We start from the raw sequence: 26634 nt of genomic DNA, 5'->3' as shown, positions 1-26634 counted from the left end.
GCCAGCTGGGGAGGGACCTCGAGAGGTTGGCTCCAGGGTGTGTCCAGCCCGTCTCACCCAGTCCCACCCCACTGGCCACCTTCAAATTAATTTCCTTTCAATGTACATGAATCTGTGCACCAGGGCACTAGTATACATATAAAGAGTCTACAGTCTATATATACAGTATTTCACTTTTGAATTGAATTACTTGGTTGGTACTTCTTAGTCAATAGTTGGTAGTAGAAAGAAAAAATAACTTGCAAATAAAATAGTTTGGGCTTGATTGGAACAAGAAGCTGATTCATTAACACCATTATCTACCCACCACATCACTTTAATATTAAAGTGGCCCACCTAATTTTGTTCTATTCTAGGAACTCTGAGCTTCTAAATAACCATCTTACTAAGTGTGAAAACTTGTTCATACTGGGGACTATATAAGAGTATTATTTTATCAGTATAAATCTACCCCCATTACTGGAGAAATTCATTGTAACCATACACCTAATAGTCATCTGTATCTATTAAATGTGTATGTCAATAATTGAGAGATAACTGGAAACTATTCAGGATATAAATAAATATAAAGAAAAGCTAGTGTAGTAGATAAACCCCTATGCAAAGTTTTATTTTAATTAGAAAATCCTTCCAATTCCAAATGTTTTAAATAAAAATATCAGTTCTGATTCAAAAACCAAGGCTCACCACTTAGACATACTTTCCACTTACCTGCACTGTTTTCCTCTGACATCACAGTGTGGCAGAGAGCGAGTAACCTCAGGAATTCATGCACTTTGGGATCACCCAGTTTAATGGATTCCATCAGAGAGGGGTCAAAAAACTGAAATGTTTTATCTACTTGGGGGTTGACTGAGAAGTCCACAGGCTTTTTTTTCTGTAGGGGAACAACAACAAAAAGAACTAAAAACCTAGTTCCAACAATCATCTTTTAAAATTCAAAAACATTTCCTCTAAGCATTTTTAGTGCTTATATGATTTTTCAGCATCAAACATCTGGCACTAAAATGGCTTTCTGTTTCATTACTGTTAAACATTGCCTTCTCATTTCAGAGACATGCAGCAGATAGTGAGCCTTCCAAAAGCCTGTGAGGGGAAATTATCCAATGGCTGTAAAAATCCTCAAATGCTTATTGCAACTCCAAAATACAAAGAAGCCCTGCAAACTGGGAGGTTTATTTCAAAAATGTACTCGATAGCAAAACCTGATCAGACTTGAACTCATTTTGATTGCAATATCTGACCTGGGTTGATACGTGTCTAGTTATAGATTTTTTAGCCTGCTTGGAGCGAATTAATACTTTCTGATACAAAAATACTGTGTTTGACTATAGAATACTTTCTCAGATCTCACTGGAGATATTGCATAATATAATGACAGAATTAAAATCAGCATCTTGAAGAGATATTTGCACTCACATGTTCCTTGCTGCATTACTAACAATAGCCAATAAGTAGAAATAACATAAATGCCTGCTGACAAACAAATGGATAAAGAATATGTGGTATAAAATCCAAGATGGTGACAGAGTAGGTGGAAGCTATATTCACCTCCTTCCAAGACCAAGCTGGAATTACAACTAAAGTATAGAGCAATCAACCTGAATAAAACCAAAGACCGGCTAAACGGAAGTCATATAACCAAGGGTTTACAGAAGACACCACATCGAGACTGGTAGGAAGGGCAGAGATGTGAAAAGGGCTGGACCTGCTCGCATGGGCAGTGGTTGAGATCCTGGAGGGATACCTCAGCTATAAAGGTTTCCCCTAAGAGTGTAGGGTCTCAACCCCACACCAGGCTCCCCAGCCTAGAGCATCAGAGCCAGGAAGAGATGCCCATATAACATCTGACTGGAAAAATCAGCATGGATCCTGCCTTTCAGGGAGAAACAGGAGTCTGATAGAGACACAAGTACTCACTTAAAGGGCCAAAACATAAAATCTCGTTCACAGCCACTCACCCTGGGCAGCAGTGGATGGAGGGCAGAGCAGACTAGAGTCACATGAGGAGAGACTGGGGTTTGTGGCTCTGGGGAGAGAGCTGAAGGGACAGCTATCAGAATCCCTGTGCTGAGTTCCCCTCCCACACCACAGACACCATCTTTTTGGGTAGAACACTCCCCTTTTTATGGAATCAGCCTGGGGAATGTAACAGCCTTACCCTCAGGACTCACTGTTGTCCCAAACTGCAGAGCTCACACCCTACTGAGGAGTCAGCTGCCTGGGTAAGGGTGTGGACTTCTGAGCAGACTCAGGGGGTAACAGTGACTGACTTGTGTGGCTCTGGGGCAGGGGTCACACTTCCCACCTCTCCCCAACCTCACAAGACATCCAATAGCCCCACCCTCCCAACTCCCTGTACCCCCCACCCTGCTGAGCTCAGGCTCCCACAGAACTGGGACAGATTGAGTTGTGTGGCCTTAGGACAGCAGCCATTTTTTCTTGCATGTCCAACTGGTACAGAGTCCTCCCTTCACACAAATTTTGGTCTGTTTGGGCCTGGTAAGCTCTGCTGGCCTCACCCTGACAACTCCCTGAGACCCCACCCTAACACAGAGGTCTGCATGCACCTGGTGGGTGGCAGCTAGACTTGGTATATCCTGCGGTTTGGCTGAGTGGCCTCAGACCCTCCATTAGCACCAAGGTTGAACCTGTATCACCCACCCTTACCTGATGACTCACTGAGAACTTTCCTAACACAACTTGAGCACCACCACAGACTCTTTCAGTGACTGAGTGTAACAGGCAGTTGGCAGACAAAGGCAGGCAGAGGCAGATATCAGGGTGCCTTGGGTCTTTTGCACACTACCCCTGGGCTCAGTGCTGGTGAAGGCCAGCAACAGGCAACAGCTTGGACCTTCTCATGCACACCCAGGCCCAGCAGAGGCAGCCACAAACTGTGGGCCACATTGTATCTCCAAACAGGTTGCCCAGGACCAGTCACAGGCAGCATCTGATATTGACCTGCACCAGAGTCTTTATTAAGAGGCCCCAGAACCAACTCACCCAGTGGCCAGCTTCAGACTACATCAGAGCAGGATCCAATTACCTTCACAAGGGAAATCTCGGGAGGCACCAGATCCTGCTGAGGCAAATTCCACTTAGTGTGGTCAGTACCTACACAGCAGCTCATACTCTGTGGTCAAGGTCAATCCTCAAGTCAGCCAGCCTGAGGGTCAAACCCATGCACAAATAGACCAATACCAATCCAGACTCAGTTACAATGGGAGGGCTCACATAACCCACATAAGTCATTCTTGAAGCACCCAGCTCAGGTAATCAAGGAAACTGCACCATTGAATCCCATGCGACACTTAATACATAAGGCCACACTACCAAGACTGGGGGATATAGCAGATCTATCTAACACATAGACACAAACACAAAGAAGCAGTCAAAATAGGGAGACAAAGAAATATGCCCCAAAAGAAAGAACAAGGTGAAATCTCCAGAAAAAGAGGTAAGTGAAGTAGAGGCAAGCACTTAAATCGATACAGAGTTTTAAAAAAAAAAAAATGGTAATAAGTATACTCAAGGAACTTAGTGAGAAAAAGGATATAGTGACCACAAAAAAGAACCAGTTAGAAATAAAGAATGCAATATCTGAAATGAAGAATATACTAGAAGGAATAAAAGTAGATTGGATAAAGCAGGAAACTGAATCAGCAATTTGGAAGACAAGGTAGCAGAAAAGACCCAATCAGAGCGCTTTTTACTGTACACTTAAAAATTTGTTGAGTAAAAAAAAAAATTAAAGAAATGGGGTTCAATAAAGAACAGAACAAAATAGTGAAAGACAGTTCAATAGTAAATAAGATCCCTATTAATTCATTGACTTCTAGAAAGCACAAAATGTACTTCTAAAAGTTTATAACTCAAAGTGCTGGCCCTGTGATAATGTCTTTGCAAAAACAATTGATGGGAAAATACTTTAATAAACACTTTGTCTTGGATACTGTAGAATAAAATTATCTATATAATAAAAGCCTAAGCAACCATTACAGCAGAATGACCAGAATGACCAGTCACTATGACACACACTGACCCCCAGGGGGCAGATGCTCAACACAGGAGCTGCCCCCTGGTGGTCAGTGGGCTCCCACAGGGAAAGCGGCACTCAGCCAGAAGCCAGGCTCACAGATGGCAAGCACAGCGATGTTGGCAGGAGCCTCTCCCGCCTCTGCAGCAGCGCTAAGGAGCAGTGAGCGGAGCAGTAAGGAGCAGCGCTAAGGAGCAGTGAGCCAAGTGGTAAGGAGTAGTGAGCTGGTGCATGGTAAGGAGCAAGGGGTCCCAGACTGCAAGAGGGATGTTCACCTGCCGACGTCCCGGACTGAGAGAGGGTGCAGGCCAGGCTGAGGGACACCCCCCCTCCGCAGTGCAAGAATTTTATGCACTGGGCCTCTAGTCTATATATATAAAAGCCTAAGCAACCAACCGATCAGCCAACTCGCCAACCGGCCGATAGCTATGATGCGCAATGACCACCAGGGGGCAGATACTCAATGCATAGGCATGGAAACATGGAACAGACTTATGAATCTCAGAGGAAAGGGGGAAGGGGGGAGGGCGCAAAGAGATTAACCAAAGATCTTATATGCATCCTAGAGGCCCAGTGCACGGATTCGTGCACCAGTGGGGTCCCTCGGCCTGGCCTGCAGGGATCAGGCCAAAACTGGCTCTCCAACATCCCCCAAGGGTTCCTGGATTGCAAGAGGGCACAGGCCAAGCCAAGGGACCCAACCAGTGCACGAATCCATGCACCAGGCCTCTAGTATATTATATCCAAATATATGGGAAGACTTGTAAATAAGACACTCAATTAGTTGTGTTTATCCCAGAATCATAGAGACTTATTTAATCTAAGATTGTTTTGTATCACAGATTGTTTTGTCCATGTAATAAATTTTGAACAAAATTTATTGGGGAGGAATATGATCAACTCACTAATAAGGAGTAAAATACACACTAACCTTAGATATCCCTGAATACTCCCACCTCCCCACCCCCCAAAAGAAATTGTGACTCAAAAAGATAATAGCCAAACTGTTATTCAAATATAAAGTCAACAGATGGTTTTGAACAGATATTTCTTTTTTTTTTTTAATATATTTTATTGATTTCTTACAGAGAGGAAGGGAGATGGATAGAGAGTTAGAAACATCAATGAGAGAGAAACATCGATCAGCTGCCTCCTGCACATCTCCCACTGGGGATGTGTCCACAACCCAGGCACATGCCCTTAACCGGAATCGAACCCGGGACCTTCCAGTCCGCAGGCCGACGCTCTATCCACTGAGCCAAACCGGTTTTGGCGAGATATTTCTTAATACTTCTTGAAACTGAAGATAATTGGAAAAAACCTGGAAAAGAGACTAGTTGGTGGTGAGCACCAAATCTCTCTAAGTAAAGGACTAACTCTAAAAGAAATAGAGACATTAGCATGGCACAACAAAATATACAGGGTTGGGCAAAAGTAAGTTTTTTGCTATAAATACACAAAACACAGTTTATTCTTGTATTATTTTTTAATCCTCACCTGAGGACATGCTTTTATTTATTATGTGCCATCACCTTTTATCCCCTCTATGCCCTCTACCACCTTCACCCATCCCCCTCCACCCCCACAATCACCACACTTGTCCATGTCCATGAGTTCTCTCTCTTTTTTCTCTTGCTTGTATTGATTTCTAGAGAGAGAGGAAGGGAGGGAGGGAGGGAGAGAGAGAGGAACACATAAATGTGAGAGTGAAATATCAATTGCTTCCTGCACATGCCCCAACCAGGATCTAACCTGCAACCTGGGTATGTGCCCTGACTGGGAATTGAACCCATGCCCTTTCAGTGTACAGGATGATGCTCCAAACAAGTGAGCTACTCTGGCCAGGGCTATTTTTTACTGTTATTTATTAATTATTGTATTATTTTCCATACAAACAACTGCAGACCTACTTTTGCCCCACCCTGTATATATTATATACCTTAACTATGTTGAAAAGATAACTAAAAATTTGGAAAAATATTCTGGTTTCCTGTTTAACATTTGAAGGTCAGAAGATATCATTTGAAGATTTAAATCAACTAACAGAAAGCCATATATATTTAAGATAAATAAGTATCATTAATAAAAAAATAAGAAAATATCAGGGGAAAATATAATAATTTCATCACTATTCATATTAAGATATTGATACATATTGCCATAAGAAACTAGAATTAAGAGCATTATACAAACTCTTCAAAGTAGATAGTAGAAAAATTATGTAATACTTTCCTAAATATTACAAGAAATGTATACAGACAAAAAGGATAACCTAAAATATTATAACAGAACTAAGAGAACACATAACCTAATGTAGGTGGTCCATCACTTATTTTAAAAAATTAGAGAGTCAATAGTGTGTGTATGCAACTGTGTGCCATTATATGTACACTGAGATTTTTGTGATTGGAGTGCATGTAAGTTTGCCGTCTCTGCTTGCTTAATTTTTCGTGGCTGCCATTTCTTATCAATATTATGGATATGTGCTATTTGTCTTACTATTATGTGTCTATAATTCACTGTAAAGCCTTTTGAAATGAGGCATAGTATAGGTCAAATGAACAAGCAAATAAAAATAGAATAAATAAAATAACAAGTTTGAAAGTTTGGAATGCAAAGCAAAATCTAAGCCTATGCTGTACACAGAGACATACCTAAAATAAAGTTATTCAGGAACATTGAAAATAAAAGGTGGGCATATGCAAATGAAAAGAAACCAGAAGTCATGATCTTAATAGCAAATAAAGTTGAATTCAGGCCAAGAAGAATTAAATGAGTCAAAGAAGAGCTCTTTTAACATTGAATTGTGTAATTCATAATAAAAATGTAACCACAATAAACCATATTTATGCACTCCAAAATAGCAAAACAAAACAAAAATTTCAGGTTATATAGGAGCAGGAGAGAGATGATCAGAACACTTTAATTAACCTATTTAATCCAAAGAGATAATATAGATAAAAGATAAATAATGAAACATAAAACCTAAATAATGTAATTAATAAGATAGTACTAAATGACATTTAGCTAATTTTATACTTTGAAAACAGAATATACATATGCTTTCTTTTTAAGGACCCTGGAACACTGATCATAATAAGGCACAAAGAAAACTCCAAAAAACTCCAAAAAGTAGAAATAATGCAAATATATTATTTTATTAAAAGTACAATCAAGTCAGAGGGGAAAAGTCCCTACCACTTGGACATTTTAAAGCTCTTTCTTAAAATGGTTCAATATAGATATTCAAACAGACATGATAAAAATAAAGATAATTTCATAAACTACATACCCAAATCCATGTGATAAAACTAAAGCAGTGTTCAGGGGGAAATTAATAACCATAAATATTTGTATTTTTAAAAAGGAAGAATAAAAGCAAAATGTTAAACATCTGAGTAAAAAGTTGGGGGGAAAATAACAAAAGAAAGCTAAGGAGTGAAGAAAGAAGGCATTAATAAAAATAAAAGCAGAACTTATTGATTAAAAGACAAGAAAATACATACATATATATATATATAAATAATAAATTCAAAAGCTGTACTTTATGTGGAAGAAAGGGGCAACTTTCTAACATAATCAAGAAGGGAAAAAATAAGAAATGAGAAAAACAAATAGCCACAGATAAAGAGGAAATTAATAGAATCATAAGAGATCTCTTTGTTCAAGTCTTTGCAAATAAATTTGGACATCCTATTGAATTAAGGAATATTGTAGGAAAATATAATTTTCCAAACCATTTCAGAAGAGTTAGAAATTCTAAACAGATAAATACTATGGGAAAGAAAATATCATTATCACAGGGCTACCACCCGAACACCACCAGGTCTACATGATTTTACAGAAGAATTTTATGAAAACTTTAAGGCACGGACCATTTGAATTATCCTATGGAATACTAAGTAATGAAAAAAACATGCTTTGTAAAGCAAATATAACACTGGTAGCAAAGCAAACATTACCCCCAAAATGAACAGTGAAGACTAACATTTGTAACATGTCTTACAAATGCCAATGCATATCCTATATAATAAAAGAGAAACATGCAAATTAACCATCCCTCTGCTATGCTCAAGCCATGCCCACCAGCCACGCCCACCAGCCAATCAGAGTGGCTATGCAAATTAACCTGACAAAGATGGTGGTTAATTTGCATACACAGGTGTCAAGTGCCCCAGGAGGCGACGGCAGCCAAGGCCGCGGGCTCCTGGGTCCATTGCCGGCCCAGGAGGCGAGGCCTGCTGCGCCAAGCTATGCCTGCGGGCTCCCAGGACCTTGCCGGCAGAGAACAGAGTGAGAGAGGAGCGGGCGGAGAGCGGGAGGTTTAGAGGACTTGGAAGAGCAGGAGACCGCTGGACATAGAGCAGAGCGAGAGAGAGGGCGGCTTAGAGGGCGCGGCTCCCTCTGTCACCCCAGCTTCCTCATCACAGCTGTGGAAACTGACAGCAGGGAGGAGGAAGTCCCACCCCCACAGAATCAGTGAGAATCAGCCTTTGGTCAGACAGTTCTTAGCAGCCTGACAGCCAGGACTCTCATTCACCTGCATCTCAGACCGTGACAGTAGAGAGGTGGGACTATGTCTAAAGAACAACTGTTGATACAACATAGCTTTGCAGCCGAAAGATGCCAGCGTTATCGACAGAAAGTGTCTGCAGAGCAGCGTGTGTCTGATCTTGAAAGAAGGCGGCGCCTGCAACAGAATGTATCTGAACACCAGCTACTGGAAAAATGTCGCTCTGATGCCGAAAAACACCGGCGTTATTGACAGAAAATGTCTAAAGACCAACGTGCCTTTGAAGTTGAAAGAAGACAGTGGCGATGACAAAATATGTCTAGAGAGCAGTCATCAACAAGTCCTATCAATACCGGTAGGAACTGCCTTCTCAGTGAAAATGAAGTACCTGAGGATGCAATCCTCGAGCATAGTTGTGGTAGAATGACTGCTCAATGTGAAGTTTGCCTATCACTAAATTTCTCTGATGAAAAACCATCTGATGGGAAATTTACTCGATGTTGTAGCAAAGGGAAAGTCTGTCTAAATGATATACATTTTCCAGAGTACCCAGCATATTTAAAAAGATTAATGACAAACGAAGATTCTGACAGTAAACATTTCATGGAAAATATTCGTTCCATAAATAGTTCTTTTGCTTTTGCTTCCATGGGTGCAAATATTGCATCGCCATCAGGATATGGGCCATACTGTTTTAGAGTACACGGACAAGTTTATCACCGTACTGGAACTTTACATCCTTCGGATGGTATTTCTCAGAAGTTTGCTCAACTCTATATTTTGGATACAGCCAAAGCTACAAGTAAAAGATCAGCAATGCCAGAAAACCAGGACTGCTCAGAAAGACTCATGATCGACATCAACAACTTCATGCATGAAATAAGTGAATTAACAAAATCGTACAAGATGCTACATGAGGTATAAAAGGAAGCCCAATCTGAAGCGGCAGCAAAAGGTATTGCTCCCACAGAAGTAACAATGGCAATTAAATATGATCAAAGCAGTGACCCAGGTAGATATAATTCTCCCCATGTAGCCAAGTTTGCTGTCATATTCAGAAATGAAGATGGAGAACCTCCTTTTGAAAGGGACTTGCTCATTCATTGTAAACCAGATCCCAATAATCCAAATGCCACTAAAATGAAACAAATCAATATCCTGTTTCCTACATTAGATGCAATGACATATCCTATTTTTTTTTCCACATGGTGAAAAAGGCTGCGACAGAATGTATCTGAACACCAGCTACTGGAAAAATGTCACTCTGATGCCAAAAACACCAGCGTTATCGACAGAAAATGTCTAAAGACCAACATGCCTTTAAAGTTGAAAGAAGGCTGTGGCGACGACAGAATATGTGTATTCTAAAACTTGTCCACCTGGTGTATTCTAAAACTTGTCTGTGCATTAAGACTCAGAGACAACAATGTAATCGACAATAATACTAGACAAAATGTAGGGACACAAGTCACACAAATGCAGTATTATGGATTTCATCTCTCTGTGCAGGACATGTTTAATCCTATTTTAAATGCAGGAAAATTAACTCAGCAGTTTATCGTGGATTCATATTCAAAAATGGAGGCCAATCGGATAAATTTCATCAAAGCAAACCAATCTAAGTTGCGAGTTGAAAAATACAGTGGTTTGATGGATTATCTCAAATCTAGATCTGAAAATGACAATGTGCCGACTGGTAAAATGATAATACTTCCATCATCTTCTGAGGGTAGTCCCAGAAATATGCAGCAGCAGGATCAGGATGCTATGGCAATTGTGACGAAGTATGGCAAGTCCAATTCATTCATAACCATGACATGCAACCCCAAATGGGCAGATATTGCAAAGAATTTACAACGCTGGCAAAAAGTTGAAAACAGACCTGACTTGGTAGCCAGAGTTTTTAATATTAAGCTGAATGCTCTTTTAATTGATGTCTGTAAATTCCATTTATTTGGCAAAGTAATAGCTAAAATTCATGTCATTGAATTTCAGAAACGCGGACTGCCTCACGCTCACATATTATTGATATTAGATAGTGAGTCCAAATTATGTTCCTCTAATTAATTCCTTTTCAATGTGCACAAATTTCGTGCACCAGGCTACTATTATCAAAATAAAGCATTAGCAAACAGAATCTAGTAGCTCTCTAGATTCTGAAAAATAAAATTAACATAAGTGACATTTATTCTCAGAAACCATGGATAGATGATAATCCAATAGAAAAGTGGGTAAAAAATTATGAACCAGAAGTACATAGTAAAGGAAATACAATAGGCTATTAAAAGTATGAAAAAATGTTCAACCTTAGCCATAATAAGAGAAATTAAAATTTGAAACTTTTTGACATACTGTGTTTCACATAGGTTGTCAATCATCAAAAACGTTGCTGATACAACATAGTATTGGTGAGTGTGTTTGTGGGAGAATAAATTGGTATAAATTCTAAAAAGGGTAATCTGGCAATATTTATCAAATTACAAATGCACATGCCTTTTGAGCTGGCAATTCATTTGTAAAAACGGAACTTGTTAGAATATAGGATTCATGTGAAAGAGCATAGGTACACACTGTTATTTTTGCTGCATTTTCTTTAATAACAAAATATTGAAAATATCTTGAATATCCAATAGTGCATCCTTACATAAATTACAGAACATCAGTGCAGCAAAATACTATCAGTCATTAAAAAGAATAAGAAGTACTTTTTTTTACTGATCAAGAAAAATCTCCAAAATGCATTGCTGAGAAATTTGAAAGAACAGTGTATATATGCTACCTTAAAAAAATGAAGAAATATATTTGCTTGCATATACATAAATATTATAATAAGAAAGTGGTAAATCTGGGGTTGGGGAACCTGCATAAGAAGAAATTTTGAATCATATAAAAATATTTTTAATGTTCTGTATCTCATCTGGTCATAGCAGAAATTAGACCTTTAGGAATTCATCATTTTAAAAGCATGCACAACCTGAAATTAAAAGTAAAAATGAAATTTTATCACCTCCACACCTTAATTATGTCTGTCTTCTGACCCAGGTCATCACGTACTTCACCTGCCAAACAAAAATTGAGAATTAAAACTAAATGAAATTGATACTAGACTTAGACATTTAATCTTCAGGAATACACTTATTAAAGTACCACTACTGGATGGCATTCTCGGTTCAAAGGTAGACTTTTTAAGAGTGTTTTCAAATTGTAACCCTAGACATGGCTATCTATACAGAGAGATACTCATTTTGCCCAAGATAGAACTAACATGCAGTATGCATTTAAGCAAAACTTGCAATTATGTATTTCTGGTATTTCCATCATTCTGGCATTACATTATCTATGATGTTTGTGAGAGGCAAATTTTATCTTCTACTTTATCCCCACAGTTGGGGAGTCCAAAATTATATCCAATACAGACCAATTCTTGTCAATGCTAGAGCTCGGTGAGTACATCTTTGTCTACCGTGGTTGAGGCCAGTTACCTCTGTGCATTATGAAGGTCAGGTGAGCATGTAAGCTTTAAACAATGGCAGTGCCTTCTTCAGGCAGAGCACACAGCCACCTACTATATGTGCCAGACACTTAAAAATAACTTCTTAGGATAAAGCCAATATCTGATTATTATAGCTATATTGTAAAATACTGGACATTTACAGTAGGAAATAAAAATGTTTAAAAGTCCTACCACCCAGAGAAAACCAATATTTGCAGAGTTGTTTTGAGGTTGATTATATGTGTGTGTATATTGTGTATATGTTTACAGGTATACATATATTCATCATACTAGTCACAAATTTCTGCTTCCTGCTGTTTTGTAACCACTTAAAGTATAAGATTTTCTCCTGTCATTAAAAGTTCTTAGTGAATCTAATTTTGAAGGATTGTATGATAGCCCATGTAGCATCATTTACTTTAGCTTTATCCTAACTGGAGGTCTTTAAGATTTTTCTAATTTTTGCTTGGCATTTGAAGGTTTAATACTATTTGACCGGCCTATAATTCTTGTAAAAATGAGTTATTTGCATCCATCCTGTGCCAGAAACTTACATTATCACTGATCTTTATAACAAACCTGCCAGGTGAAGATTCTCATTCCTGTTTTATGGATGAGTGAACTGAAGAACGGAGTTCAATGTAACATGACTAAACTAAAACTGCAAAGGCAGCAGAGTAGGTTTTTGAACTTAAGCCTCTCTCTCTCTTTTTACTACATAATGCTGTGACCAAAAAAAAGACACTTGACTAACAGTTATTTGTTGTTTTTCTGAGGCACAGGTCTAAATGTGGGCTGCTGTGTAATTGCATGTGGGAAGAGTCCCTGCGCTAGTGAGTAAACCTAACCAAGCACCTTGATTTAAATTTCAGACTCACCGTGCTTATGTTCCAGTCATTACCCCATATGCAATAACTCTAGTAAAGGATGAAAACAAAACTGTGTCTTTGTGTAAAATGGTCCCCCCAAAGAAAGCTCACTTTTAGGGTTGTGATAGGAGTGAAGGAAAATTAAAGAGGTCTAAGAAAAATAATAGTTCTGAGCCAGAAAATAGATAAATCAGAGTATAATGTCAAAAATTTGCAAGGCCTGGATCTATGATATAAACAAGACCAACATGTATGGTAGCAGGGAAAAGTTATTCTGAAACATAAATTATTATGGCATACAAATTAAGGGCCTAAAGAGGTTACTTAAATATTTCAGTTACTTTCCTGCATTTTATGAGGGAAATTATAAGCTATCATGGGATTTGTAAGTTTGGAGATTTGCAAAGATCTTGGGATATTTACTTTGTGAAAATCAAAGGCCTTCTCTAAAAGTATTCCTGTGACAAACAACTCTACAAACAAATCTGGGTCCATATGTCTAATAATTTACTTAACAACATTTCCTAGAAGTGATATTATTATTATATTATCAATGGTGCCATGCAAAATAATTCAAAAGTTCCCCCAAATTCAAAATACCTCTAATACTCTCTAAAATTTTCCCATTTAAACTACTCTTTGGGTTAAGGCAGTATTTGGAAAGTCTTTGAAAATAATGTCCATAAAACTTTTTAAGGAAAGTTTCTGTTTTATTTACTAGTCATTATGATAGGGATATACGAAATACACAATATAGCTGAGGCTGTGGGAGTCCAGGTTGAAAACCATCTAGTCCACTGCCAGAGAAGTAGGGGGCAGAGGAGAGGTGAGGAAACCGTGGTGTCCCTGGGTTACAGGGGTGGGTTGAAAGAGGGAGGTTAAAAGGCAGGAGAGTATAAAAATCAACGTCTTGTGTTCTTAGTTTCGTCCAAGGTCAAATCGTACTTTAAAATATTTGGAAGTATGTGAAGTTTCCCATCAGGAAACAATGGGGATTTCTTCCTGTGTTTCTTGGATTTCCTTTACTTCCTGAGATTTCTATTTGGAGAAACTGGACTCTCAGAATCCAGTGACATAAGATCAGGGGAACCCAACAGAAACCTTCTGCATAGCGTCCATGCTCTCAGCAGAAGGAATTGTCTGCTAATTGACCAAAGCCTGGGTGAGAAAGGTCACATATAAATAGAATGCTTGAAGTTCAAATACAGAGCAGGTATCCTGACAAAAGCATACAAACAGGAACTGCATAATGATGAACTAGCTTGTCTGGCCCCTCAACGTAGCTCTTTACAGTGTGAATTCTCAGGAATAAATAGTGAATTCTCACAAATACAGGCAGTAAAATCAATTCCAGAGCTGATGGGAAGGATGCATAAAATACTACCAAGAACTTGTCCCCTCTGAGATATGGACCTATTAAGTACCACAAAGCAGAATTACAGAGTTGGAACACTGAATGGAACTTTGGAGAGTATCACACCTAAGCCCCTTCTCTATCCATGAATGGTAAAAATTCAGTTTCATCTAAATTATTCAACATTGCCTGGCTGGTGTGGCTAAGTTGGTTGAGCATCAACAACCCATGTACCAGGAGGTCGCTGGTTCGATTCCCTGTCAGGGCACATGCCCGGGTGATAGGCTCAACCCCCAGTAGAGTATGTGTAGGAGGCAGCTAATCAGTGTTTCTTTCTCATTGATCTCTCTCTCTCTCTCTCTCCTTTCCTTTCTCTCTAAAATCAATTTTAAAAACATTTAAGTTATTGGATGAATATTTATTGATCCAACTAATATTTAGTGAGTGTTTATTATGTGCTAAGCACTGTTAGTTGCCGGTGGCACCCATATTAACAAGAAAGCAGTGATGGTTTAGGATTTCTTAATAAGAAAAAATATATAGGCTTGCTTATTTTTTACAGGACCATTGATAATATCATTTTTAAAAAGGAACAGTTCTCTTACCATAGATTCTCCCGTTAATGGAACATTTTTTAAAAGTCATGATGTTCTGAGTGAGGGTGCCCGTTTTGTCAGAGAAAACATATTCAATTTGGCCCAGTTCCTCGTTGAGCGTGGTCGTTCGAGCTGCAGCAGGTGTTGCTTTTCCAGAGTAATACATCTTCTGGTCCCAGTTTATAAAGTAACTGTGTCCCAGACGAATTACTTCCACACTTTCATCCATTAACATAGGGGGGGGGGAAAGAGTTGCTCCATCAATTTCAGAACATACAAAGCTTTGCCAAAGTAAGAAGTCTGCCAAAGTCCTTGGAGTTTAGAAGAAACTGTGGATGCTCTATCTATCCCTAGTCCCTTGTGACCTTCAGAAGCAGAAGCATCTCAGCAGAGCCTGTTTCTTAAACCTTCCTAAGTCATTTCCTTACAGCACAAGGAGACAATAAGCTGGCTTTGCATAAAGCCTTAGGGAACAGTTCATGGTTCTCTATTTACATTAAACTGGCCCAGTGGAGATTTCTTGTGTTACATATTAGTTGGCATTTCTCCTATATCTTAGGAGAAATGATTATTAAAGATGTTTGTCAGATGTCTGACCTAACGTAGTATGTTATTGAGGACTTTCTCTTCAATACTTTTTTTGATGTGGCTTCACTTTGCCAAAAGATGTGGAATGAATCCCTGCGAAGCATGGAGGAAGCCATACTAGATACTGAGTGGAAACAGGGGAGTGTTGTCATATTACTCTGCCTATTCACCAGGACAAGAGCATTGTCTTACAATCTAGTGATGATTTATGACTTTCCAACTCTGGAAATGAAATTTCTGTAGCCCAAGGTAGGAACTTTCTCAATCTTTATCATACATAAGGCCAAATCAATTTCCAAAAAGGCTATAATAATTTAAGTTTCTAGCATTAGATTACTGAAAATTATCTTTTACTAAGTGCCAAGTCAAATGCATCTAATTACTCTTTACTGCATTTCTTTTCAGTGTGTTAAACATTTATTCCAGATTTTATTGGCCAGTTGTTTTCTTCTCGGAATTATCTAATTGTGTTATCTGATAATTTTATTTTCCTATTGAGATGTTAGTGTATTTAGTTATTTGTTAAGAAACATATATTTTGCCGAAACTGGTTTGGCTCAGTGGATAGAGCGTCGGCCTGCGGACTGAGGGGTCCTGGGTTCGATTCCGGTCAAGGGCATGTACCTGGGTTGCGGGCACATCCCCAGTGGGGGATGCGCAGGAGGCGGCTGGTCGATGTTTCTCTCTCATCGATGTTTCTAACTCTCTATCTCTCTCTCCCTTCCTCTCTGTAAAAAATCAATAAAATATATTTTAAAAAAAAAAAGAAAAGAAACATATATTTTAATATATATACATTATGCAAATATGCTACACAATTTATCATTTGTCTTTTAATTCTATTTTCACTGTTTTTAACATACAGAAGTTTTCTCTTTTTAATTGATCCAATTTACCCATGTTTTATAGTTTTTGTTTATAATTTCAGTTTGGGGAGTTTTACTTAGATAGGCCCTCCCAGTGCCAAGATTATACATACAGGTAACCACATTATTCTTCTATTTCTTTATTAATTTTCCCACATTTAATTATTTGTCACAATCAGAATTTTTTGAAGTATGATGTACATATTAAGAGCTAATTTCAATTTTTACCAACAGAAAGGTTCTCATCACCATTTAACACTGAGCCCTTCCCCCTATTATGCTGGGCTGCTTCCATGTCACATATAAATTACTTTCCTCACTAAAATCTATTTTAGGAATTTCAATTGTGTTCCTTAGTGTGCCACTTTAATGCATCTCATGTTTTCATTATTGTAGCTTTCTAAAATTTGGCAATACCTGGGAAGAGATGAGAGAACATTTATTCTCTTCTGGTTCAAAAATTCTTAGCTATAATCACTCATTTATTCTATGATGATGGGATCATCATATTCATCTAAATAAACTTTAGAATCAATGTATCAGCTTTCTCATAAAACTTACTTAGGTTTTTATTAACTCTGTGTTGGCTTCTGAATTGTTTTAAATAACTGATATTTTATAATGCCTAAAACAACTTCAAGAAGAATATTTCCAGGAATTCAATTTTCAAAAATATCTTTATTGTTAAAAAATTTTAGCCTGGCCAGTATGGCTCCGCCATTGAGCATCAATCTATAAACCAGGAGGTCAGTTTGATTCCTGGTCAGGGCACATGCCTGGGTTGTGGGCTCGATCTCCTAGAGGAGGCGTGCAGAAGGCAGCCAATCAATGATTCTCTCTCATCATTGATGTTTGTATCTCTCTCTCCCTCTCCCTGCCTCTCTGGAATTGATAAAATATATATTTTTTTTCAATTTAGTTTAGTCTTATTTTTTTTCACATAGGTTCACACCATAGCTTGATAACTTTGTTCCTGGACATTATATCATTTTACTGATAATTTCTTAAATTGTTATTGGCTTAATGAAAAGGTTTTAATATTAAAAGTATCTTAATATTAAAAATGTGATTATGTGACAAAATCAGACATTTAATTAAATGATCTTACTCAGAGTTTTATAGAATCATTCTTTTGGATTTTCTAGAATTGTAGTCACCTTGTCTAAGCTCTTCCTTTCTAATAGGTTTATTTCCGTTTTAGTTTCATGTCTCACTTTGTTCAGTGATATTTCAGTTGCATGTCTTAATACATTAATAAAGACATCAGAACAGAACAAAATAGTAATGGTCACAGCAAGAACCTATAGCTCATTTCTGATCTTAATGGGAATTAAGCCTTGGTTTTCTCAGCTGTAAAGTGAGAAAGTTCACAGCAGCCTGTTACACTACTTCTGGTCTCCTTGAAGACAAAAGAGGACACCCAAGTACATTAAATTCTATGCTTCTTGCTCTGTCACTGCATGACATATCTACATTTTCCTTCCCCAAAGTGGTATGATATTAGTTCATTTTCTAACTATTAAAAAGTTAACACTTTTTTTTCGCCCAAACTAAAAATCACATTATGACTCTGTAGAATCATATGATATAAAAATAAATGTCATACTCTGCATGTATTTATTCATATATTTTCCTGTTATGGTTTACTATTCTGTATCCACCACCCCCACCCCCCTCCCCACCCCACCACCCCACACACACTTCCTTATAAGGTCCTTGATAACTGTTCTAATTCAGCTTTGTTTTCCTTATTCTGTCACTCAGAAAGCATTAGTGCACATGGGCCAGGCACAGTGTCTTACCTGTCATAGGCAGTCAGTCAGGATTACATGGATGAATCCTGACGCTCTACTCACTCATTTCATTAATAAGGACATTAACAGAGGTTAAGTGACTAACCCCGGGTCACATAAATAATTAACCACAGAGCCAAGACTAGAATTCAGGCATTTGGTAAAGCCAGTGCAGACCTGGCCTTAAGAATGCCATAAGAACAACATTATGCAAGTAACCGCACAGATCAGTGGAAGCTTTCATTTATTTAAAAGTAAGTAGCTCCCTGAAAACTTAAGGCAAAAAATGAATGGAACAGAATTTGATCCTTCTGTGTTGCAGTACAAGCCAATGGAAATACTCTCAATTAACTTGAATTCTTAGACCTTAAAATAGTCTGTTGAGAGAAAGCGCATCCTTTTTGTTGGGAAAGCAGGATTTAAAAGAGTCATGGTGGAACATTCAGCCTTTTGTTTTATGATAGAGAAAGGAGACAAATATTCAAAGTTAGCATGATCAAGCTGCTTAGTGTACTCTGCCTTCATGCTCAAAGAGCAGGCTAATGATTCCCCCTATTGAGTGGCTAAACAAGCAACATGGAAAGGAGTTCCTATTGCTTTGGAAAAAACACTCAGAGGCTAATTCCTTTGGAATACAACAGTTGCTTTTCTTGAGTTGGTATATTTAAGAAACCATAGCTGGGTATGTTTAACAGTACAGATAAACAAATTGACAGCATAGAAATATCTTACCACAATCAACATCCTTTGCTCACGTGGGATTGTTAACCATTCAAAGTAAATTCTGCACAATTACTCTCAAGTGACATATGGCACTAATTTATCCTTGGTAGCTATTCAAAAGCCTAAGGGAAGCTTCTGGTGAAGGCCTTTATCCCTCCAAACAGAAATATCTGGGAGTTCTCTTTTTCTAGCTCTCAGTCTGTAAGACTGAGCAACCTGAAATTCCTCAGAATGCTGCCCCTACCCCAAGTTCAGATCAGAATCACTGTTCCTATGTAGTGAAAGCAAAGCTTACATTTATCCTCATCAATACTGTGCCTTACCAACAGACAGAGAATTCCAGCCTCTCTTTTATTCTTGATTTCTTCACCGATGATTAAATCATACACAGCTTAGACATAGAGGAGAAAACACTGTGCCAAGTGTCAGAAGACTTGGATTTGGATCTTGGTTCGAACCAGCACCCTGATCCTGAATGAATCATCTCATTTTTGAAAAATGTTCAGCAATAACTACTTCCTAAGAGTGTTAGGAGACATAAGTGTAGGTGGAAACACTTTATATAAAATATAAAATGCTACCTAAAGGTAAAGTGGTATTATTTGGAGCAGAAAGACACTCAGAAATCTATTCTCTTAATCCCCTCATTTTACTTAGTAGCAAATATTTGATAGGCAAACTGAGGCACCGAGATGCCAAGTGCTTTTTCCAAGGTCACACAGCTATTGGTGGCAGTGCCAAGACAAGAACTTGGGTTTGCATTATTCCAAACAGATTTTCTTTTCACCACTGCAGGGGACACATTAGAAGGAAAAGTAATGCTAACCTGGGAATCTAGCCTTGGTGTCTAACACACACACACACACACACACACACACACACACACTCCCTCTCTCTCTCTCTCTCTCTCTCTCTCTCTTTCAAATCATTAAATGAAAAATGCCAATGCACTTCAAAGAAAGAATGTATATAGAATATACTTCTTCCTTCATGAGGGCATATGAAACTTCACACGTACTGGTGGTAAGCCACGATGAGCATTTATTATTCATTTAGGACATAAAAGGAAAGCTGTAAAAGCTGACCATAGCTGTTCTGGCAAAGAGCAGGACTGACTACAGACTTTATAATTGGATACAAGCTTGAGAGGTCCTCAGAATCAAAGATGAGCCAGTAGGACACTGTTTACATAGAGCCCACTCTGACCACGGTTCCAGAAGGCTCAAAGCAATGTGTGGTGTTATGGCCACATGCCACTACTTCAAGTCAATTTCCCACAACTTGACATTTCAGTTCTCTGACCGCTATCCAAAACAAGGGCGGATTTTGTGCATTAAACGTCCCTTGCTTCATCATAGCTAGAATTTTGGAAAGAGAGAAAAAGAAGCTCATAAAAATTAGTGGAGATTTAGAGCTGGTGATTTTGTGTATTGTTAAAATACAGATGATGAGGAAAGTCAAACAACCAACTCTCCTGTTGGCTCCAGCCTCTCCAGGACTGCCTGGCTCAGCCTTGGTAGAATTAGGATCACAAATGTCTCAGGTACAGACTCTAGGGCCAACTTATCAAACACACACACTCACATACACATATATATCTATATCCATCTATATATGAGTGTATGTATCTCTGTGTGTGTGTGTGTGTGTGTGTGTGTGTGTGTGTGTGTGTGTGTGTGTGTCTATCTATGAAGAGAGACCATTTTAGCTCTAGAAATGACAGATCAAGTTGTGGTGGAAGTTATGAATCATGCTTCTATTTAACAATGGTTAAGCACCATCAACTACAGTAGGTCCTCGGGTTACGTCGGAGATCTGTTCCTACGACGTAATGCGATTTCGCCGTAAGTCGGAACCCACCTACATGAGCACCTATGTCACTCACATGGAGCACACACACAGCAGTAAATGAAGTGAAACAGTAAAAAAAAAATTAAAAGAAAGATAACAATTCCTGACCTTTACTTGTGGTGAATAAATAATAAAAAACATAAAGCACATATGTACATACGTCAAAATGACGAACTTTTTTACTTTTTATAACTTTTTGTAAATGGAAGATGACGACATAACCATGAAATGACATACGTGAGGTCTGATGTAACCCGAGGACTGCCTGTATATTTCAACTCCTTCGTGTACTCATTTATAGTTGCAAACAGTAATTGGAAAAATGAATATTCATTAAGCTCTTATAATGTGTCAGGCATCATTCTAAGAGCATTACATGTTTGTTTTCCTCAGACAATCCTATTATTTTTCTCTATTTTTAAAATGAGAAAACTGAAGCAATAAAAGGCGAGTCAACTTGCCCGACTGACAGAGCTGGTAAGTGTAGAATAGAATCTGAATCCAGATATCTGGAGTCAGACTAGAGGCAGGGAGGCACCATCGCCATAGATCTCCCCAAATAGTCTTTTTTAAAATATATTTTATTGGCTTTTTACAGAGAGGAAGGGAGAAGGATAGAGAGTTAGAGACATCGATGAGAGAAACATCGATCAGCTGCCTCCTGCACACCCCCAACTGGGGATGTGCCCACAACCAAGGTACATGCCATTGACCGGAATCGAACCTGGGACCCTTCAGTCCACAGGCCAACGCTCTATCCACTGAGCCAAACCAGTTAGGGCTCTCCAAATAGTCTTTTATTCCTTAACCAACATCACCCCAATTCTAATCAATCAGGTTGCATGAGATTATGTTATAGGCCGTATACTCCAAAGAAAAAGATTCGTGAGAAAATGAATTGAATGAAGAAAATAAAATGCATGTATTGTAATTTGAAAATGTAAAAGTTAAACAGATTAACCAGCTTAGTTGCTTCATTTGTAACAGATGTGGCAGATCATAAACAGAACAAGACAACTATCTCACTGTTGTAATTTTAAAACAAACAAAAGTGATTACGCAAACAAAGGCTTTTGGTGAAATGGCTTCCCTAAAGTATAAACTCTCATCTTACCTCACATATAATGAAATGGGTACAACTGTATTGAGAATAATAATATAGGACCAGAATGTTAAGAATCCTGAGAACACAAAGTTCTTCTCTCCTTCATTCCAGAAAAGGAAACTTCTGAATTGGTCCCCAACTTGGTTCTCCCAGATTGAATTTCCTATGGCAAGAATAATTCCCAAGCATATGAGAAACCCAAATATCTGAAATGAGAAGAGAAGTCTGGTTAATGTTAACTTGAACTCAAAACTAGTCATATCAATGCAATCTAATTGCACATCTAACACCAAGAAATTGTCATTTAAAAAGCAAGTTACACAAAGCTCTTCTTACTTATCACTAATCATGGGAGTAAAATTTAACATTATTATGTAGGGAACTCAGCTAAATATTTTACATATATTTCCTCAATTCTCCCATTGACTCTGAGATAGGAACAATCATTCCCACATTTTACTGGTCAAAAACAAAAACAAAAATACAGTGAAAGCACAGAAAAATTATATAACTTGTCCACAGTCACAAAGCTAATAACTTTAATTCTTTGATTCATAATGAGCACATATATTTAAGTGGCTTAAATAAAGAAGCTCATATGTCCTGATGTGCCCTGGTCAACCCCAGTTTATATCTAATAGCAATAGGGTTCCTTCCTTCCCCCTTCAAAAGTATCCTGTTTAAATAAGTTATATAATCACCCGAGCACAAAAGCAAAAGGAAAAAAATGTTCAGTTATAAAGAACTGTCCCAGACTGAGCAAATCTTTTAGACACAATTCTAGCTACATAATACTTACCTAAGGTCAACAAGAACGATAAGGATTAATTAAAAGATTTCCTAACATACATATTTCCTTTTGAAATAAGGAAAAAAGGTAGTATGCAACCTAAAAATTAGCTGACTCTTACATTGTGATTAGTATCAGTATTAGAAAAGCAGACATTTTGGAGGTATAGCAAACAGAAATACAGCAAAGTCAGTTCCTTGTGAGCCCAAAATTCCAGCTTTAAACAGGAAGAACACAAAGTTAGTGGACAAGGTAAGACCTGAGCTGAACTTGGTGTTCAGGTGACTTTGCTCTGCTAAGTGTCACCCTGTGATAGGAGCAGAAACCAGCCACTGTGGAGGGAGGAGTGGGGCTAAAGAATAGGAACGCATTTCCCTCCGATTTCCTTTCTCCTCCATGAAAGAATATTCAGATGCTCTAGAACTGCTTTCTTCTTTTTTCTCTCATGAACAAGATAACCATATTAAGAAGACAAAGTTTGGGGAAAGGCAATTAGAAAATCATGTATTAGAGAAAAGTAGAATTGTGAATCCCTGAAATCCTACCAGTGTGGTACCTGGATCATACAGTATCCTCTTTCTTTCAATGGCTAATACTGCAAATTAATTTAACTGAATTACTGTAAGAGCATTAAAATTGGTGATAGTTAGCATTAAATGCCTGAATTTAAGGACCAACTCAGCTTCTAATACCCCAATGGATCATCCAATTCTCGTACAAAAAGCTGGGACAGTCCTTGCTTCACAACCCAGTAATTTTACTCTGTGGTGGATAGATATACAATCCCCATGCAAGCCCTAGGAGTGAGCTCAGGGTCATTTAAGTTGGAAATTCTAGAAGGGGCACAGACTCCTTCTTGGCATGTCCCCTTGACCAAGGGATTCAGCCCCAAGAGGAGAGGAGAAAAGTCCAGGTCTGAGGATAATACTGAAAGTAAATCAGAGCCTGGACAATATTTTGTGCCCAAATAAGAGTGTTTTCTTCTTTCCTTATTCAGAATCCCACTGTTACATATCAGTTAAGCAAATAATTACTTGTGAGTCTGTCTTGGGGCAGGTGGGGAAACATAGTTCAAAGTTCCTGTCCTCATATTTCAAGGTCAGTGTCCTGAAACTTAATCCCTTCATAAGGAGACAAAGTAATATCACATGAAAAATCAGGTATCAGATCCACAGCCTAAGGTACCATGAGACTAACTAAAAAAAGGGTAGGATACAAGTAATTCCTGACATTTTTTAGTGTGTGGTAGAGGAAATCATTTCCAAAAAAGTCAGAGGAGAAATAATATTCAGAGGACAGAGATAAGCATGAGCTAGGAGGTATAGGAGCATTTATGAAGCAGAACTGTGACTTAGGCCTCAGAGAATTCATAAGTAGAATCAGTTACATGATTTTCAGGGCCCAGTGCAAAATGAAAACGTGTGACACCTCCCCTTGTTAAAAATGTATTAATAATTTCTTTAAAAAAAAACCTACATAGTGACAGCAGATCAATTACTAACATGAGGCCTTTCAGAGTGGGGACCCAGTGCAGCTGAACAGATCACACACTCAGGAAGTTAGCCCTGTCCATAAGCTATGTAGAGAGGCTGTGAGCAAAAGTAAGACAACAGAAAGACCAAACTACCTTAAAGTTATGTTTTGTTTCTCAAAAACAAACCTTTAAGATGTGGAGAACTTGCAAGACCATGAAGAGCCATAAACACTAAACCCACTTCGCATAAGAAACTCTACAAATGGTTAAGAAATCATAATCTGGAAAGTAGAGGGCTATATAACTGAGCCCAAAATGCAGAATCCCCAATATACACTACACAAGCAGATTGTAGACTTCTGAAAGAATTCCCAGCAAAATATAAAATATATATTAATATAACAATGACTAGTGATATTGCTTTCTTTTGTTATAGTAACTTACCCATAGTACTAGAGTATTCATCAGTCTATCAATGCTTGTCCTTTTAAACTTTGTCTTACCACTGTTCTGCATTAGTTTAGTGTCAGGACCTGCAAAAAAAAATGTTTTTAATAACAACTGTGAAATGATTAGATGATGATGATGATGATAATGATGATAGGGAGGAAGAGGAGGAATTCCTACTCATGTCAAATGTACCTGAAAATAAAAGAATATATGTTTCAAAATAATTTAACTTTTTGTAAGAGCAAGCAAGGGCCATTACCAAGTTGTATTTGATTCTCAACTAGTGGCTTAACAATAACTCTGGAAACTACAAGAGAGTTGGTTTCCTTAGTATAAAATAAATCCAGAGAGAACTTGTAGCTGAAAGATTTAAGAAATGGTATTTTTTGCCGAAACCGGTTTGGCTCAGTGGATAGAGCATCGGCCTGCGGACTGGAGGGTCCCAGGTTCGATTCCGGTCAAGGGCATGTACCTGGGTTGTGGGCACATCCCCAGTGGGAGATGTGCAGGAGGCAGCTGGTCGATGTTTCTTTCTCATCGATGTTTCTAACTCTCTATTTCTCTCCCTTCCTCTCTGTAAAAAGTCAATAAAATATATTAAAAAAAAAAAAGAAAGAAATGGTATTTTTTTCAAAATCTGTGTACAAATATCTTTGTAGTTTGGAGCAGTTAAAAATAATTAAGTCAATCAAAGTGATGAATAATTTGAAAATGTTATAAAGAATCTATATATATAAAAGCCTAAGCGGCCGGAACGACTGGAACAACCAGACGATCAGTCATTATGATGTGCACTGACCACCAGGGGGCAGATGCTCAATGCAGGAGCTGCCTCCTGATGGTCAGTGCACTCCCACAGCCAACCTCCCCCAGCTGACCAACCTCCTGCGGTCCCTCCCCGCCAGCCCCCGGGCTGGGACTGGGAACCAGGAGTGGGTGGCGGTGGATGCAGCCCCTTTTTCAGGAGGGCCGAGAGCCAACTTCCTCCTTAGGGCTGGAGGCCAACCTCCTGTCCCCCATCCTCCCCTCAGCCGGCAGGCCCCAATTGGCTTGCCACCCACCCGCCACAGTGGTGGCGCAGCAGTGAGGGGAGGAGGGAGGGAGGCAGGGAACCGCATAGTGACAACTATGGCAGTGACAACTGGCAGCCGTTTCTTCCACACCCAGCCCGGTGACCGTCGCCTCCTCTCCAGCCCAGCCCTGATCAGCCTGGCCCCAATTGACCCTGATAGCCAGTCAGGCCTAGGAACCCCACTCATGCACTAATTTCATGCACCGAGCCTCTAGTGTAATAATAAATACAATTCAGAATACTAACATAAAAAATGAAAAATTAAAATAAGAAATCAAATTCTGAATCTGTTTCTCAAAATGATTTGAGATGCCTTTAATAGAGAAACTAGAATAACTACAAACCATGAATGAGCAAATAATTTAAATCTTTACTATGTATTACATACTGTGTATATAATATGTACTTTATGTAAGGGCAAGAATTGTTTTAATCTTGTGTTAGATTAATTTCAGGTAAATGCAATACATTATCTCATGATATACTAACTAAGTGCCTTGTTCAAGGAATTCTAAGAATATTATTAACTGCCTTAGAGGTAAATTATTAGTTGATTAACAAAAGAGAATGTTAGACTATATTTCTAAAGAGATTTCTTGTGGGCAAAAAAGATGCTAAATAGAAGTGATTAAATTTTAATTATACCCAATTTCTCTAGTTTTCCCTCTTCACATCATTTTCCTCCTTGATGATTTTCAATTCATGAAGCCATTTAATATAGGAGAGGACGAGAAATAAAAGAAAGGATGGGAGGCATACATAAAATTTACTCCATTTCAAAAGTCAGGGTAAAATGAGCAACCCTTAAAGACTTTCATTTACTTTGAAGAGAAATTGAAGCAAAGATTGGGTCTCAGAACAATTCACTGTCTTAAGTTGAAAATTGTACCCCAGTGCCCTATTCCCAGCCACTTCTGTGTAAAAAAGACCACCCACATTTTCTCAAATCATTTATTAAAATCATGTGGACAATGAGGGTGGGAAATATTTCTTTTATAATAAAGATCACAAAAAGTAAATAAAGTTTGTGATTGCTAAAAGCTGAAATATTAACAGCT

At 38.3% G+C, this 26634-nt stretch overlaps 1 protein-coding gene across 4 annotated transcripts in view; it reads right to left on the bottom strand.

The window, feature by feature from the left end:
- The window catches only part of ATP8B4 (ATPase phospholipid transporting 8B4 (putative)), a 214855-nt gene that overhangs the window by 63539 nt on the left and 124682 nt on the right, over positions 1-26634 (bottom strand). For all 4 annotated transcript variants that reach the window (XM_070423207.1, XM_070423198.1, XM_070423188.1 and 1 more), the window contains 5 exons: positions 24499-24587; positions 21800-21996; positions 14874-15082; positions 11568-11611; positions 712-877 (listed from right to left, as the gene is read on the bottom strand). In XM_070423207.1, the coding sequence (XP_070279308.1) occupies positions 712-877; positions 11568-11611; positions 14874-15082; positions 21800-21996; positions 24499-24587 (705 nt within the window). The remainder of the gene's footprint in view (positions 1-711; positions 878-11567; positions 11612-14873; positions 15083-21799; positions 21997-24498; positions 24588-26634) is intronic.

Source organism: Myotis yumanensis, unplaced genomic scaffold, assembly GCF_028538775.1.
Source record: "Myotis yumanensis isolate MYYU_CA2020_CCGP unplaced genomic scaffold, mMyoYum1.0.hap1 SCAF_1, whole genome shotgun sequence".
In the NCBI taxonomy this organism is placed as follows: domain Eukaryota; kingdom Metazoa; phylum Chordata; class Mammalia; order Chiroptera; family Vespertilionidae; genus Myotis; species Myotis yumanensis.
Note: the sequence above shows the minus strand (reverse complement) of the source record. Positions and strands in the feature narration are given on the sequence as shown.